Source organism: Brassica napus, chromosome A2 (assembly GCF_020379485.1).
Source record: "Brassica napus cultivar Da-Ae chromosome A2, Da-Ae, whole genome shotgun sequence".
Lineage (NCBI taxonomy): Eukaryota > Viridiplantae > Streptophyta > Magnoliopsida > Brassicales > Brassicaceae > Brassica > Brassica napus.
In genome coordinates this window covers 7,208,496-7,225,722 of record NC_063435.1, presented here as the reverse complement: position 1 = coordinate 7,225,722, position 17,227 = coordinate 7,208,496, and the positions used below count along the sequence as shown (strand labels likewise).

Below are 17,227 nucleotides of genomic sequence, written 5' to 3'. Positions count from 1 at the left end.
CAGTTTTTTCCCCTCCAATGTAAATTGGCCCATGGTAAACTCCCAAAAAACTTCTTGTGTTACGGAACCAAACGTGTGTTCCTCCTTGAAGTGTAACTTGTCCAGTCCCCAGAAAATGATGACTCCATTTTCTTCATCTTGTTCGTTGTATGTAATATTTATAGCCGAATGAAAAAAATATTTCGTTGTACAAGATTTTGGGCTACAATGTTCTGCCTATATATGCATGTGTGTGTATTAAACATGTTTCGAGAGAAGATAAGTGGTACATGTGAAAAAGTTATTACCAAATGGTGTGTGACTCTCTCAAAGAATTTTGTTGGAATCCAACCCAAGAAGACCATCGAAAGGTTCCATTACAGGCGGACTTCTTTTAGCTTTCCAGTAACCTTTAATAGAAACGAATGCAAGTAAATGTAAGATCAGCCTTAGTTGTTGCTTCACAAGAATGTCACCAACTGTTGCAGCAGCGTATTGGGATAATCAAAGAAGCTGTAATCAAACTCTGATTAAGTTCTTGGACGACTCTATTCATAATAGAGAAATATAATTGTGATTTGTCAGAGAAAAAAAATCTCTTGTTTATTAAATGATCAAAAACAAAATCTTAGAAGATCACATACGTTCTCCTTTATAACACCAACAGAATATTAATCATAATCTAACGAGACTAATGAAAACTAACAATAATCTTTAGCCTCTTAGGTTGAAACATATACGTACATATACCTATTCAACTTAAGACTTATCCTTATTTAAATAAATTAAGAAGAATTAAAAAGAAAACTAAAAACAAGATAGAAATCGAACTTGTAATAAATTGTTACACTTACCAGTATGAGTTTAAGAGAGAACTGAGAAAGTCCAGGTCAAGGTGATGCATCATTTTCATCGGTTGTAAAGTTTCGCTCCTGGTGCTTCTGATTGTGCATTTTTTGACTTCTTGTGGAGGTGTTTAGGTTTTTTTTTCTGCAAGCCTACAGATCTCTTTGGTTTTTGTCTGTGTAGAAAGTAGAAACTGATTTTAAGAACAAGCATTTGTAGGATTTTGTTGAGTATAATATATAGATTTAACTCGTCAGGGTTTCGATTTGAAAACCTATAGTCTTTGTGTAGTATGTCCGGCTAATATGCTCGTCTTTCATTATTATTTATTATTTATTTTCATTTTTGGGTGACACTTTGATGACGGGAACATAAACTTCTGCTAATATGTCTCCTCTTTCATAGCAATGGAAAATTACAGGAGGGACATTATCAGCCAGCTGCCAGATGATCTGCTCTTAAGGATACTGTCGTCACTTTCTCTTAAGGAAGTGATGGCAACAAGTTTCTTGTCCCAACGGTGGCGGTCTTTATGGAAGTTGGGGTCTAAACTCAAGATTGGTGATAAAGACTTCGACGACTTTCTTCTCAAATGGGTTTCCAGATCTTTGGCTATTAGTAACCCTCAGATTCTAAAGAGCTTGGATTTGAAGCTTATCCCAGGTAATGAATGTGACAGAAATAGTAACTCTTTTCATAGGTTCTCCTCTTTGGTTGAAACCGCAGTTTCTTGCGGTTTGAGAGAGTTGAGAATCGAGTTTCTTTACACATCCCTAGAACTGCCGAGTATCTTCTATGCATGTGGGACCCTCGAAACATTGATACTCTGCAGGCTACATCTCGTGGATGTTCCGCCTAATGGTTCCTTGTCGTCTCTCAAAACTCTTCGCCTTTTATCCGTCAAGTTCTCACGCGACGAATCTGTTCAGAAGCTTCTAAGCATTTGTCCAGTTCTTGAAGAGTTGGTTGTAAGACGATCCGGATATTCCAATGTGGAGATCTTCACTATCAACGTGCCTAGTTTGACGAGTTTATCGATTGATTATATACGTGTGGGATCTCATCAACCCACGGGTGTTCATGGATTTGTCATAAATGCTCCTTCCTTAAGGTACCTGAACATTAGAGACCGTCACAGTAACTATTTGCTGTTCACAAATATGCCGGAGCTGGTCAAGGCGAATGTTGAGGCTGTTTGTGATCAATCCGAGAGTCTAATAGGATCTCTTGCCTCAGTCCGTTATCTCTCTTTGTGTTCAAAATCTTCAAACGTAAGCTTTGTTAATTTGGAATCACTCAAGTCACAACCCTAATTGTTTTCTGTCAATTTTAATTCTACTTTGTTTGTTCGCTTCGGTTACAGATTCCATACCATGCAGGCACTTCCTTTGCCTTTCTTGAACATCTAGAGCTGTGTACTTGTTCTTCGGAGTGTTGCAATCTACTTTCCCGCATAATCACAGACCCCCTAACACTTCGAGTTCTCAAGCTTAAGTCGGTATGTAGTATTCAGTTTCCTTAATATGTGTGTGTGTTTTGCTTTTTTCTAGCGCTAACACCTACTTTGTGCATCTCAGATACATCGCGCCCATTAATGGTTCTTTGGAACAAGCAGACTTTTGTTCCTGAATGTTTGTTATCGCATCTCAAGAATTTGGAATGTAAACATTCAAAGGCACAAAGCTAAACAAGTGGCCAAGTATTTCTTAGCAAACGCTGGTCATCTAAAATTATCTTATCAACATGTTTTCCATCTATTTTTAATTGAATGTAAAATTGATTCGAACAAGAAGATCTTTTTTTTTATATTAAGTTCAACATGTCACTGAATTTGGAGTATTTCTTTTGGAATTTTACAAAAAGTGTTAAATTTGTGATAGTCAGCTACTCGAAGTAAACCGCGCTTATTTGACTATCCTTGTTGTTTCTCTTGCTGGTTTGTACATAAGTTTTATGATTGCAGGTGGTGCTTGTTGTTATTTTCCATGACGGCCACCGTTTCTTACTTATAACAGTGATTGGGAAGAAATAATATATAAGGAATGAATGAGCTTATTTTAGTGTACGTTGTAATTAGTAATATAATAGAAAAATACATTATTTTAGAGAGAATTTACAAAATGAAACATATCTAATTTGCAATTGTCCCAATAATTTTTTTTTGACCTTTTGGCCGTACTGGACATTCTTTGTCATTTATAAATGAAAAAATAGTTTTATAAATATTTAAAATTTCAAAATATTAAAAGTATTAAAAGTATTAAAAACAATAATTGTATGCTTTTTAATATAAATATTGAAATTTTATTTTATTTAATTGACATATAATTTTAATTATGGTTATATAACTAGTTTAGAAAACAAATTCAATGTGTTTTACTATGATATATATTTGTGCTCATCTTCATATGTCTTTACCATTTTAGTATCTTACTATACCCGTCCTTTTGGCATTTGTGTTCATCTTCATATGTCATCACCATCCACTTCCCATATCTCTCTTCATAAGAGCGATAGATTCTCCATGGGCACTTGTCTTTAGTTCCACACACAGCCCCTGATTTAATTTTCCCCCATTTATTCACCTTAATATACCACCCTCCCTTCAAAGCATACTCAACTAATGCATCTTTGAAATCTTCAACTGTGTCAAACACTTGCCTTAGCTCTAGGTGACCACTTCCTGGTTTGAATCTCAATATAGCCTCCTATTCGTCACCATCAAAATTGGGAGGCATGTTATGATAGTCAAAATCTTCATCAACAAAGCCATCAACATTTCTTTCTACTCGGATCTGTTCTTCACGAAGTTCCTGAACCTGCTCTTCCTCAGGATGATCTACTGAGTTCACTAGGAACAAATTAACAACTCCTTTCCACTCACCCGCTTCACACATCGTTCTGAAATCATCATCTCTAACATGGCTCAGTTTCTTTCGATCATTGTGATTCTCAAAAGGAAGCGTGTACTACAACTTTTGGACATATAATCCCTCCCCAAACTCATCTAATAAAGATGTGAACAACTCCTCTGGTTTGCATTCAATTGTTTTAATATCTCTACCAATGTAGCCAACATCACCGCTTCTTTTCTTCACCCAATATCTACCGAAACTAACATTAAATGTTACAATCTCGAACATTCTGTAAAAGAGAAGAGAAAATTTCAACAAACTAAACCAATTTCGGTTTCGAGTCACTAACAATCAGCAATCTAAACATTTTGTGAGGAAATAAATTACCTCATTTTCCAGTAGGCTAACATCCTTCGATGACCCAACACTCGTGTTCTCGTGAAAGACCTTCGGATCGTGAAAGACCTTCGGATCTTCAAGTTTTTGGGATTTTCGTGTTCTTGTCTAAGAGAGAGAGACTCGAGAGCTTAAGTCGAAGAAGAAGGGGCTAGGGTTTTTAATTTTAATTTTGCCCCAATTCAGAACGACGTTTTGATTAATGAATCAAACGACGTCATTTCGTTCTTGCGCTAGAATAAATTAAATTCCACGTATAATTGATGTTAGGAGTTTTCAAGGCTCCTAAGACAAATGCTGTAGTATAAATGATTGTCGAACCAGTTCTGAGAGATACTAAAGCACCGAGAATGCAAGTAATCACTTAATCTAAGTGCAACCAATGATTTAGATGGGTTTTTAACTATGACTAATTAATAGGAATAACTAAACGATACTTTCTTAACTATTGGAAAAGAGAACTCATGGATATAGGGATTAGACATCGGGTGATCAAGCCTCGAACTAAAGATGGCAAACGATCAATCAATCTATTAACCTTAAGCTTAGACACAATCCTAAACAAACTCTATGTCTAGATGAATGTTCATTTACTTAACACAATTCAAGCATCAAATGTCTTTGGTTGAATATATGAAAGCAATCATTACTAACAAGTCTATTAGCTATCTTAGCATCTTTAACAACAAATGTCTTTGGCAAGGTATGCTAAAAGTCTAGGAGAGTTATCTCGGGCATTTCATCGAACACCTTTCGGGTGAGAAATGCCTAAGGATCAACAACTGAGTGGCCAACTCAGAAGATGCTTTATGTTCACTCTACTAGCAAGGCAATATGAATGATCTACACTAAAACATCCTAGTTCTAACCTAATCACCCTTAATCTCCCTAACCCATGAATTCAAAAGGTGATTACTCACTAATCTCCATGATTCCTCTTAAACCCATGGTGGATTTCAGATTAATCATGCAGAGAAACACAAAATATAAATAAGAACACAGAATTTCAATAATAAAACTGATCAATTGATTCAAAGAGATCACTTTCCAAAGGTTTTTGGTGGTTTTTCTAAGAACAAAAGATGATCCTCCCCCTGGTGGCTTACAGAGTAATAAAACATAGGTTTAGAAAATAAAAACGTGCATAATGAAATGACCAAAATGCCCTTGAGAAAACACAAGTTCGAGCAGAAACAAAACACGGAGCGACCTCAGACTGTCGCTCCGACAAGTCGCTCCAAGCTTCGGGAGCGACCTCGCTGTGTCGCTGCGAGAGGTCGCTCCGGGCTTGTTCTCGCGTCTCCGGGTGGTGAATTCGCGAGCGACTTCTTCCTGTCGCTCTGGGACGTCGCTCCAAGCTTCGGGAGCGACTTCAGCACGTCGCTCTGGAAGGTCGCTCCGAGCTTGTTCTCGCGTCTCCCAGTGATGAAAACGCGAGCGACCTTGCTGTGTCGCTCTGGATGAGTCGCTCCGGGATGTGGTGCACAGCGACCTCATGCCGTCGCTCCGAGAGGTCGCTCCAGCAGTGCTCGTCCAAAGCTCACTCTAATCACCTCCTTTTGAGCTCCAAATGCACTCAAATGTCTCCAGAAACTCCATGTGGTGCTCAACTACCTGATAGAGACATATGTATGCAAAATGCAACCTAGACATGGCTAAATCCTAAACTATATGATGAAAATGCACATGAATAAATGGATAAAACAATGTAAATATGCAAGATATCAACTCCCCCAAACTTGTTCTTTTACTTGTCCTCAAGTGAACTTTCTAGAACTTGCAAGGAGAGAGGTTTGAAGGTGGGAGCTCATAGCCAAAAGAAACACAACTAGCAAATATAATTAGCACACTCTCTTATTACACTCTAGCTTCTCTAGGCCTATTCAAATCCTTTTGTCTCTACACTCATCATCAAGCATCCACACATTCAAATCAACCAACTATCACATTCATTAAGCACAAAACATCAGGTGAATTCTTGCAAATGGTCGATTGGTCCAAGTCATTTGGTTGGGTAAGGGAAGGCTTTTATTCAAGTGATTCAAGAGGTTCAAAACATATGATCTTTAAGGTGGTTTACTCTCAAAACAAGTAGCCTTGACATTGCACATAATATATCTAAGAAAGGGACCAACTCATGCATACAATGCTCAATCTCCATTGTTCTACCCTTTTCCCAAACATACAATTACACAATCATTCCCAAATGTCAAACCCAACTCACATCTCTCACCAAAGGATCTTAAGAACTTTAACTCTTCCTTTTTGAAATCTACAAGGGATTTTTCTACAACCTCAAAACATTTCTTAGCTCTTAACAACTTTGCTAGCCCCCTTTTCTTTCTTTTCTCTTTTTTTTTTTTTTCGATTTCTTTTCTTTCTTTTTTTTTTTTTTTTTTAGGTTGGGGGCCAAGACTTTTCAAAACTAGAGCTAGAGGTTCTCTACTTATCCCAGAAAATCAATTCACTTAAGCACAAAGAGTCTATCCATTTTTACTTTTCATTTCTCCCAAATCATGATCACAACACTCGCCCTCCCACCTATAGCTAGACAATAGAGTGTCCAATCTAGCAAAAATGAAGATCAAGCATTGTCGTTCCCGATACTCTCAACATTATGCGCATGTAAGACTTTCCGAAGAAGGCCTCACTCATCAAACAATGAAAGCTTAAAAGGAAGGAAAGGTTTTGGGAGTGGTCTACCACTAGAGTTTGTCAAAAAGATTGGCATAAAAGATGTGACAACTCAAGTGTGTATAGCCATGACTCAGTACACAAAGGACCCTAAGCAAGAAGTATTAAGTTCATTCAGTTCAAATAAGGTTGTAGTTGGCTTCAAAGACTGAGTTTCAGCAATCAACAAGTTTCAAGAAGAGTTTTCAAGGCTCGAAACATACAAGTCTTTTCGAGAGGTGCATGGCTACTCAATGGTGCAACGTAGTGTTCTTTACAAGGCATTTAAAATCATTGCTCCCTATGCAAGTGAATGCAACCTATATGCTCTAGACTCTCCTAATGGTGCAAATGATGCAAACTAAATGAAAAATCCTTTTTTTTTTTTTATGCAAATAGGCGTGCAATGCATGACTCAAATGAAACACAATCAAAGCAAACATGATCAAATGCTTGGTACCTCCCCCAAACTTGAGTTACACAGTCTCTGTGTTGTCAAAGAAAGAAGGAGATACCGAGAAGAAAACTAATATGCAGGAATGAAATGATATATACAAGGGAGTGAGAGAAGTACCTCCTATGGATAGTAGGTAGGGGCAGATGCCCCAGCATCGTCGTCGTCAGGAGGGAAGGTGGTGTAGTACCCACCGGATGCTGTACCGGAGCCTCCATACCATGGCTGGCTCTCAACCTCGTCAATCTCGTCCTCACTATCTGAAGAAGCAAGGGATGGGGATTTGTTGCCGGAAGTGGAAGGTTGAGTGGGTGGGTTTCTCCACTTACGCTGAAGCTGCGCAGCAGTGAGGGGGAAACCAAGAGCATCAGGCGGGGGTGGAGGTTGGGGGTTTGAGGTGTTCGCGAAAGCGAAATCAGCTGAGCTACATCCAGCTATTCCTCCCCTAGTTAAAACATCAGCTACTTTCTTCATGAACTTTGCTGAAGTCTTTGCCTGCTTCTTCACGGTCTTGCTGAGTGCCTTGCACTTATCCTTGAGCTTTTCTATCGTTCTGTCCTGAGCTTTGTTCCATCGCTGGAGGCGACCAATGTGGTCATGAGCATCACGGAGAGCTCCAGGAGGAAGGACTCCGTCATGGGGCTTGAAGTAGTAGCGCGGAGGTCCATAAATATGCTCAGGGGTGTCTGCTACAGGTGGTTCAGGTTGCACGGGGACACTCCTTCTCCTTGATGGAGCTGCTTGAATTGGATCGAGAGGCCCGTGTTCTCCAAGAAAGTATTCCTGGGGAATGTTGAAGCTGATAGCTCCAGGTATCTCTAAACTCGTCAGGTTCCGGTTTGGAAGAACCACCTCGACTGGCTTGCCGTACAAGTAGTAGTGGTAGACGTAGTCTTTCCCGTACATCCCACTGAAATAGGTGGCAATCCTCAAGTAGGTGCCATCAATGAACCTAGGCCCCGATGCGTCCTTTCCCAAGGGAACATTCAGAAATTGGAGCAGTGGTGTGATCATTCCGCCTATCCCTATCTTTGGGCGCGAATCAGTGGTGTACCACGCCCAGTCTCTGTAGTGTTCGAGACGGCCCACGAAGAAACTGACCACCCCAAATGTAGCATAGATATCAGTGCTGGGAAGGGGTAACACTCCGGGTTGAGTGTAGGGACGGATAGCAGGGCAGAGCAGTCGCATGTCTTCCTCAGTAACATTACCAGCTTGCTTCCGTGGGTAGAAAGCATGGACTAGCAATGTGTGGAGGTAGCGTACAGACGGGTGTCGGATGTGTGAGTTCTTGTCAGCCCCGGTGGAGTGTCTGTTTCCAGTGATCAACTTCCAAAGCTCTGTGGGAAGGTTTTCACATTTGGGAAGGGAGTGGTCTTCTAGGTCTTGGAACCCCATCACTCTCCCAATGTCTTTGAAGTTCATGTTGTACTCTCTTCCATTGACCTTGAAGCTGATTTTTCCCCATCCTTGCCTCACATGCGCCGTGTCGTGGTAAGTGACCACAAGAGAGGAGAGGAACTGACAAGTGACATCCTTGTAGAAAGGATAAGCCATGGTGAGGAGTTTCGGCATCTTCAAATGCCCCAGCATTGCCTCAATATCAGAGTCTAGACCCAACTCCTTCAGTAGGTTGAGGTCGGCGAACCTTGTTGGAACCCAGGTGACTCCATCCTTCAAATGATCGTACAGCTCCTCTACAGATGGAGTTTTCGCCCTATCTCGATCAACAGCAACCCCTTTGCCCTTTGACATCTTGGCTTTCTTCGTAGGTGCTGGCTCATCATCACTCTCAGTTTCACCTTCCTCATGGGTGGGAACCGCTACACTTTTCCCTGCCCTCTTCTCGTGTTCTTTCGATTTCCTTGCAGCCAACGTCTGTTGTCGCACAGTCCGCTGCGTTCCTGAGCCAGTTGGCTCGCTGGTTAAAGCTTTTCCTCTTTGTGCAAACTCTTGACTTTCGGCTTCTTGCCTCTCAGCTTCCAACCTGCCCTTTGTCTTCTTAACCATTTTCACCTGAAAAGTTACAAACTTGGAAAGGGATAAGTAGATGGAAGTGAAGAAAAAGAAGACTTTGCAAGCGAACATTTTGCAAGAATGAACTTAACAAATGAATTTCTCAGTTTAAACTCAAGTTCAGCACAATGCAACAATGTGACATCTTAACGCATCTAAAACACCCGCAAACACACCCAATTAAGGTCAAATTCAAAATTCCCCCAAATCCATGAACCCTAATTTGGCCAAAGTGCAAATTAAACTCAATTTCACCCTTAATTCAACAACCCAACTTGATAGATAAGCTTTCCCTAGTCTATTTCACCACAATCTAGCAAGAAAATGACCAAATTTCGACTTTCAAATTCTAGGGTTCATGGACCTACGAATTTGAATTTAAAAACTCAATACCTTGCTTTGGATGAAAGGAAATGGTGAAAGGGTGGTGAGGAATAGACTACAGGGGCGAAAGCTTGGATTTAGAAACAAGAACTAGTTGATTTGGGTGAGAATTTAGGAAGTTTTGGGAATTTTGGTGGGGGTGAGTTTGGAGAGAGTTTGTGAGTTTGTGAGAGGAGGGGAGAGTGAGAGAGATGAAATCGCTGGGGTTGGGGTAGGTTTAGGGTCGTCTGGTTCGGTTTAGGGTGGTTAGGATCGGTTTACTTGAATTAAACCGGGGTTTAGAGTTAGCAAACTTACCTGAACCGGTGCGGGAGCGACGTGAGGGTCTCGCTGGGAGAGGTCGCTCTCGAGGCGTTTCCTCGCGTCGCGAGTTGATGAAAACGCGAGCGACCTCGGAGTGTCGCTCCAGAAAGCTCGCTCTGAGCTGGAGCGACCTCGAGGTGTCGCTGTGAAATCTCGCTCCGCGTCAGTTCTTGAGTGCCCGTTCCGTCGAAAACGCGAGCGACGTGAGGGTGTCGCTCCCATAATGTCGCTCCCAGCTGGAGCGACCCTTCGACCTCGCTCCGAGACCTCGCTCTGAGGTGATTGTTTTCTCGAGACAACGACGAAACCGCGAGCGACTTCTAGGTGTCGCTCCCATAACCTCGCTCCCAGCTGGAGCGACCTCGAGGTGTCGCTGTGAGACCTCGCTCCCACGCACGACTCCTTCTCAAAACTGAACCGATCAAGTACCTGCATACAACTTCTCTCTCTCCTTTTTTTTTTTTTTATGCAATAAGATGAGAAATGAAAAACACCAATGCAATATATACAAGGATACGCATGGGACTTCCTCCCAAGTGAGCTTGTTTAAAGTCCCGAGCTTGACTTTGCCTTCCTTTTAGATTAGGCCGGGGTAGGATCAGACAGTGGAGTGGAAACTCCATCTTCCTCTGGTGCATTGGCCATGTAGAGCTTAACCCTTTGTCCATTCACTGTGAAGTCTCTTCCATCAGTGCTCCACAAGACTATTGCTCCATATGGCCTAACCTCCTTGATCTTGAAAGGACCGGACCACCTTGACTTAAGCTTTCCTGGAAACAACTTCAGTCTAGAGTTGTAGAGAAGAACTTGGTCTCCTTCTTTAAACTCTCTCTTCAGGATATTCTTGTCATGGAAAGCTTTAGTCTTTTCCTTGTAGATTCTTGAGTTCTCAAAAGCATCCATTCTTATCTCATCAAGCTCGTGTAGCTGGAAGAGCCTTTTCTCCTTAGCACTCTTGATGTCAAAGTTCAGCAACTTTATTGCCCATAGTGCCTTGTACTCAAGTTCCACTGGCAGATGGCAAGCCTTCCCATACACTAGGTTGAAAGGTGTAGTGCCCAGTGGTGTCTTGTATGCTGTCCTATAAGCCCAAAGTGCATCGTCAAGCTTATTGGACCAATCCTTCCTTGTAATCCCCACAATCTTCTCCAGAATAGATTTGATCTCCCTGTTAGAAATCTCAACTTGTCCACTTGTTTGGGGATGATAAGGAGTTGCCACCTTGTGCTTCACACCGTTCTTTTTGAGAAGTCCCTCAAGCAGTTTGTTAATGAAGTGGGAACCTCCATCACTGATTACAACTCTTGGAACTCCAAACCTTGGGAAGATGATGCTCTTGAACATCTTGATTACAACTCTAGCATCATTGGTGGGGCTTGCTATGGCTTCCACCCATTTGGAGACATAATCAACAGCCACAAGGATATATTTGTTGCCAAAGGATGATGGAAAGGGGCCCATGAAGTCAATACCCCAGACATCAAACACTTCAACTTCAAGGATTGGATTTTGAGGCATCTCATTCCTCTTGGTGATGTTCCCTCTTCTTTGGCAAGAATCACACTTCGAAACAAAGGCTTGTGTATCCTTGAACATGTGTGGCCACCAGAATCCAGCTTGTAATACTTTTGCAACTGTCTTGAAGGTGGCAAAGTGTCCTCCATAGGATGATCCATGACACTGTGCAAGGATCCCATCAATCTCCTCATTTGCAACCACTCTCCTATAAAGCTGATCTTTGCAGAGAATGTAGAGGTAGGGCTCGTCCCAGTAATATCTTTTCACATCCTTGTAGAACTTCTTCTTGGCATAGCCTACAAGATTCAAAGGCTCTCTTCCTGTGGCTAGGTAGTTAACCAAATCAGCATACCAAGGTTCTTTCTCCTCTGTTGCTTTGACCTCTTCCAGCTTCCTACCAGTCTCACAAACTGCTATCACTGCTTCGATAGCCATGATCTGCTCTTCAGGAAGTCCTTCGTCAATTGGGACACCAGACTCTATCCTCAACCTGGATAAATGATCAGCTACTCCATTCTCAACTCCAGGTTTGTCCTTGATCTCCATATCAAACTCTTGGAGCAAAAGGATCCACCTCAAAAGCCTGGGTTTTGCATCTTTCTTGGCTAGAAGGTGTCTCAAGGCAGCATGATCTGTGTAGACAATGACTTTAGACCCAACCAAGTAACTTCTGAACTTCTCGAAGGCAAAAACAATTGCCAGCATCTCCTTCTCTGTTGTGGCATACCTCATTTGAGCATCATTGAGGGTTTGGCTGGCGTAGTAGATCACATGAGTTTTGCCATTTTTCTTCTGCCCCAGAACAGCTCCCACAGCATAGTCACTGGCGTCACACATGATCTCAAAAGGGAGATCCCAATCAGGTGGCTGGACAATTGGGGCACTAACGAGTTCACCTTTCAGCTTCTTGAAAGCTTGTAGACATTCCACATCAAAACTGAAAGTAGCTTCCTTGCACAGCAGCCTGGTCAAAGGTCTAGTGATCATGGAGAAGTCCTTGATGAACCTCCTGTAGAATCCAGCATGACCAAGAAAACTCCGGATGTCTTTCACTGTCTTTGGTTGAGGCAGACCAACCATAACATCGATCTTGGCTTTATCCACCTCAATCCCCTTCTCTGAAATCTTGTGTCCTAGCACAATCCCTTCTTTGACCATGAAGTGACACTTCTCCCAATTCAGCACAAGGTTGGTGTCCTCACATCTCTGTAGGACCCTGCACAAATTTGACAAACAAGCAGAGAACGAAGATCCGTAGACAGAGAAATCATCCATGAATACCTCCACAACATCCTCAATCAGATCAGAGAAAATTGACATCATGCACCTTTGAAAGGTAGCTGGAGCATTACATAGACCAAATGGCATCCTTCGATATGCAAAGGTGCCATAGGGACATGTGAATGTCGTTTTCTCTTGATCATTGGGATGTATGGGGATTTGGAAAAATCCTGAGTACCCATCAAGGAAACAGTAGAATGGGTGATTTGCAAGTCTCTCTAGCATCTGATCAATAAATGGTAGTGGAAAATGATCCTTTCTAGATGCAGAGTTTAGTTTTCGGTAATCAATGCACATTCTATGACCTGTGATGGTTCTTGTTGGTATCAGTTCATCGTTGTCATTCTTGATCACAGTGATACCACCTTTCTTTGGTACAACATGCACAGGTGATACCCATTTAGAATCTGAGATAGGGTAAATAACACCAGCATCTAGGAGTTTAAGAATCTCTTTCTTTACAACATCCTTCAGGTTAGGATTTAACCTTCTTTGATGCTCGATAGAAGTCATTGATTCATCCTCAAGATGTATCCTATGCATGCACAAAGAGGGTGATATCCCCTTGATGTCATCTAGTGAGTAACCTATTGCCTTTCTAAATCTTTTAAGTGTTTTCAAAAGTTCAGATAGCTCATTCTCAGTAAGTTCACTACTCACAATGACAGGGTAAGTTTCATTAGGACCAAGGAATGCATACCTTACACCATGGGGAAGAGGTTTAAGCTCCACTTTAGGTGCCTTTAGTTCACTCCAGTCATCCTGCTGGTTGTCCTCTCGTTGAGTGACTGAGACTTGTTGGTGAACCATCTGTGGAAGCTCCTCATACTGGTCCTTACTGACAAACGCCTGGTGTGAATCCAGCATCATCCCATAGGCAGTACTCTCCAGGTTCTCGATCACCTCAGCCTCCTTCTCTACAGTTAAAGCATGCTGTAGAGGGTCCTCTAGTGACAACTCTTCTAGGAGTTCATCAGCAAGGGCATCCATCTCTTCGATGTAGAACACTTGGCCCTGAACTGTTGGCCTCCTCATTACTTCCTTGATGTCGAAATGCAGAACGTGCCCTTTACCCAGATGGAGATCAATCTTGCCTTCTTTCACATTAACTATAGCTCCTGCTGTGGCTAAGAAAGGTCTTCCAAGGATTAAAGGGTCTTGAGCTTCTTCACCCATTTCAAGCACCACAAAGTCTGTAGGGATCTCATAATTTCCAACCATCACTGGGAGGTCCTCTAAGATACCCACAGGGTACTTCACTGAACGATCAGCCAATACCAGAGAAAGTCTACACTTCTTGTACTGAGTGAAACCCAGCTTCTTAGCAACAGATAGGGGCATCAAGCTGACACTAGCTCCCAAATCGCAGAGACATCTATCAAATACCATAGGCCCTAGAGCGCAAGGTAATGTGAAGCATCCAGGATCTTCTAGCTTCTTTGGAATGACCAGCCTCTGAATGATAGCACTGCACTCATGAGTGAGAATCACCATGCCCTCCATCTCTTTCTTCTTTGCAGCTACAGCATCTTTGAGGAACTTGCTGTATTGAGGGATCAGCATGAAAGCATCTATAATGGGCATTGTGACTTGGACTTCACTCATTTGCTTGTCAAACAAAGCTTTGTACTTCTCTAGTAGCTGCCTCTTAAATCGACCTGGGAATGGGAGCTTGGGTTCATAGGCAGGAGGAACAAAAGAGTTCTCACTTGCAGGAGAGACGACTTCACCATCTTTAACTGTTTTCTTCTCTTCTCCAACCTTTCCCTTTCCTTTTGCTTCCACTATCTTTTCCAAGATCTCGTCATTGATCTTCTCATCAACAATCACCACTTCATCATCTATGGTGATGGCAACCCCCTCACTTTGTTTCTCAGCATCCTTGGTGAGAGTTCTCTGAGGTAACTCCTTACCACTTCTAAGAGTGATAGCTTTCATGGTTTCCTTTGGGTTTTGCTCAGATTTACCAGGTAGAGAACCTTGTTGGCGATTTTGTTGAGTGTTCATGGCAGCAAACTGGTTCTCCAAAGCTCTGAACTTGTTGTTGAGCTCATTGTAGCTCCCATCAATCTTTGAGTGAAGATTCTTCAACTCATAGCCAACATGCTTCTCACTTCTTGTTTGAGACTCCAGGATTTGTTTCAGTAGAGCATCAGTGCTGCTGACCTGAGGAGTGGAGGTAGAGGGATTAGATTGTTGTTGGGAAGAATGGTTGCCCTTGTTGTTGAAACCAGGAGGAGGGTTCTGCTGAGGTTGATAACTGCCTTGCTGATTGTTCCGAGGCTGATAACCACTCTGCTGGTTGTTGGAATAGGACTTCTGTTGGTAGTTGTTGTACTGAAAGTTGGGTTCTTTCTTGTACCAGCTACCATTGTTGTTGATGAAACACAGCTCTTCCTGACCTTCCAAACCCTCAACTTCATGGACAACAGCTGGTGTTTCTTGGCTTGGGTTGCCGACAAAGTGCAGCTGCTCTTGGGTAGCTTTATCAGCAAGGAGGATGTCTATCTTATCCTGTAGAGCCTTCAACTCCTTCCTCGTTTGCTTATCCTCAGTTCTACTGCTTCTGTCGTGGTCTCCACTGTAGACTGCATCACTCTTAACCATGTTGTCAACCAGCTCCTCTGCATCCTCCTCAGTTCGCCCCAAGAAGAACCCATTACTAGCTGTATCCAGTCTGGCTCTGTACTTAGGTAGAGCACCACGGTAGAATGTGCTCAGCAAACTCTCCTTAGAGAAACCATGGTGTGGGCATTGAGCTTGATAGCCCTTGAATCTCTCCCAGGCTTCACTGAAACCTTCCAAGCCCTTCTGTTGAAAGCTGGAGATCTCGTTTCTCAGCTTAGCAGTTCTTGAAGTAGAGAAGAACTTCTCCAAGAATGCTTTCTTGCAGTCATCCCAAGTGGTAATGGAGTCGCTGGGTAGAGACTTCTCCCACTGACGTGCCTTATCCCCCAAAGAGAAAGGGAATAGCTTGAGCTTTAAAGCATCTTCGGACACACCATTGGTTTTTGACAACCCACAGTAGCTGTCGAACCTGTCCAAGTGATCAAATGGATCCTCGAGAGCCAAGCCATGATACTTGTTGTTCTCGATCACGTTGAGGAGTCCTGACTTGATCTCAAAGTTGTTGGCTGCCACGGCGGGTGCTCGGATTCCCAATCTATGACCATGAATGTTGGGACGGTCGTAAGTGCCAATGGGGCGAGCTGCTCGCTGTTGGTTAGGTGGACCATTGTTGTTAGCGCCATTGACGCCTGCATCTTCTTGATGAACGTCTCCCATGTCAGTGTTCAGTCTCTGCAATTGAGCCTGATGGTCTTCTTCTCTTCTCTTTCTAGCACACTCTCTCTCTAAAGCTCTGATGTCTGCTGCTCTTGGAACTAGGTTTGATGGACCCTTGCTCCTCAAGTTCATACACCTGTAGATTAAAGGGAGGTGAAGAAGAGTTAGTAACAAAAGAAAATAAAAATGACTTAGTCTCAAGCAATTGACTAAATCTCAATGTTCAAATCGACTCAGAATTTGGCAACGGCGCCAATTTGATGTTAGGAGTTTTCAAGGCTCCTAAGACAAATGCTGTAGTATAAATGATTGTCGAACCAGTTCTGAGAGATACTAAAGCACCGAGAATGCAAGTAATCACTTAATCTAAGTGCAACCAATGATTTAGATGGGTTTTTAACTATGACTAATTAATAGGAATAACTAAACGATACTTTCTTAACTATTGGAAAAGAGAACTCATGGATATAGGGATTAGACATCGGGTGATCAAGCCTCGAACTAAAGATGGCAAACGATCAATCAATCTATTAACCTTAAGCTTAGACACAATCCTAAACAAACTCTATGTCTAGATGAATGTTCATTTACTTAACACAATTCAAGCATCAAATGTCTTTGGTTGAATATATGAAAGCAATCATTACTAACAAGTCTATTAGCTATCTTAGCATCTTTAGCAACAAATGTCTTTGGCAAGGTATGCTAAAAGTCTAGGAGAGTTATCTCGGGCATTTCATCGAACACCTTTCGGGTGAGAAATGCCTAAGGATCAACAACTGAGTGGCCAACTCAGAAGATGCTTTATGTTCACTCTACTAGCAAGGCAATATGAATGATCTACACTAAAACATCCTAGTTCTAACCTAATCACCCTTAATCTCCCTAACCCATGAATTCAAAAGGTGATTACTCACTAATCTCCATGATTCCTCTTAAACCCATGGTGGATTTCAGATTAATCATGCAGAGAAACACAAAATATAAATAAGAACACAGAATTTCAATAATAAAACTGATCAATTGATTCAAAGAGATCACTTTCCAAAGGTTTTTGGTGGTTTTTCTAAGAACAAAAGATGATCCTCCCCCTGGTGGCTTACAGAGTAATAAAACATAGGTTTAGAAAATAAAAACGTGCATAATGAAATGACCAAAATGCCCTTGAGAAAACACAAGTTCGAGCAGAAACAAAACACGGAGCGACCTCAGACTGTCGCTCCGACAAGTCGCTCCA

The 17,227-nt window shown here is 42.0% G+C and overlaps 2 protein-coding genes and 1 non-coding gene across 3 annotated transcripts; 2 read left to right on the top strand and 1 right to left on the bottom strand.

Annotated features, from left to right (window-relative positions):
* The first annotated feature begins 922 nt into the window (after positions 1–922).
* Positions 923–2,667, top strand: LOC106379575 (putative FBD-associated F-box protein At5g56560). Its single transcript, XM_013819504.3, has 3 exons — positions 923–2,096; positions 2,189–2,323; positions 2,403–2,667. The coding sequence occupies exons 1-3, from the start codon at positions 1,233–1,235 to the stop codon at positions 2,418–2,420; spliced, it is 1,017 nt and encodes a 338-aa protein (XP_013674958.2). The 5' UTR covers positions 923–1,232; the 3' UTR covers positions 2,421–2,667.
* Positions 2,668–3,239: 572 nt separating this feature from the next.
* On the bottom strand, positions 3,240–13,998 carry LOC125584083. Its single transcript, XM_048751951.1, has 7 exons — positions 12,640–13,998; positions 11,109–12,537; positions 9,901–10,292; positions 8,683–9,219; positions 7,354–8,172; positions 3,645–3,794; positions 3,240–3,533 (listed from the first exon to the last, which is right to left on the bottom strand). The coding sequence occupies exons 1-7, from the start codon at positions 13,924–13,926 to the stop codon at positions 3,240–3,242; spliced, it is 4,908 nt and encodes a 1,635-aa protein (XP_048607908.1). The 5' UTR covers positions 13,927–13,998.
* A 1,444-nt stretch (positions 13,999–15,442) lies between these two features.
* On the top strand, positions 15,443–15,549 carry LOC125589712. The gene has a single exon (XR_007325882.1). It is a non-coding gene; the product is annotated as a small nucleolar RNA R71 (small nucleolar RNA).
* Positions 15,550–17,227: the final 1,678 nt, after the last annotated feature.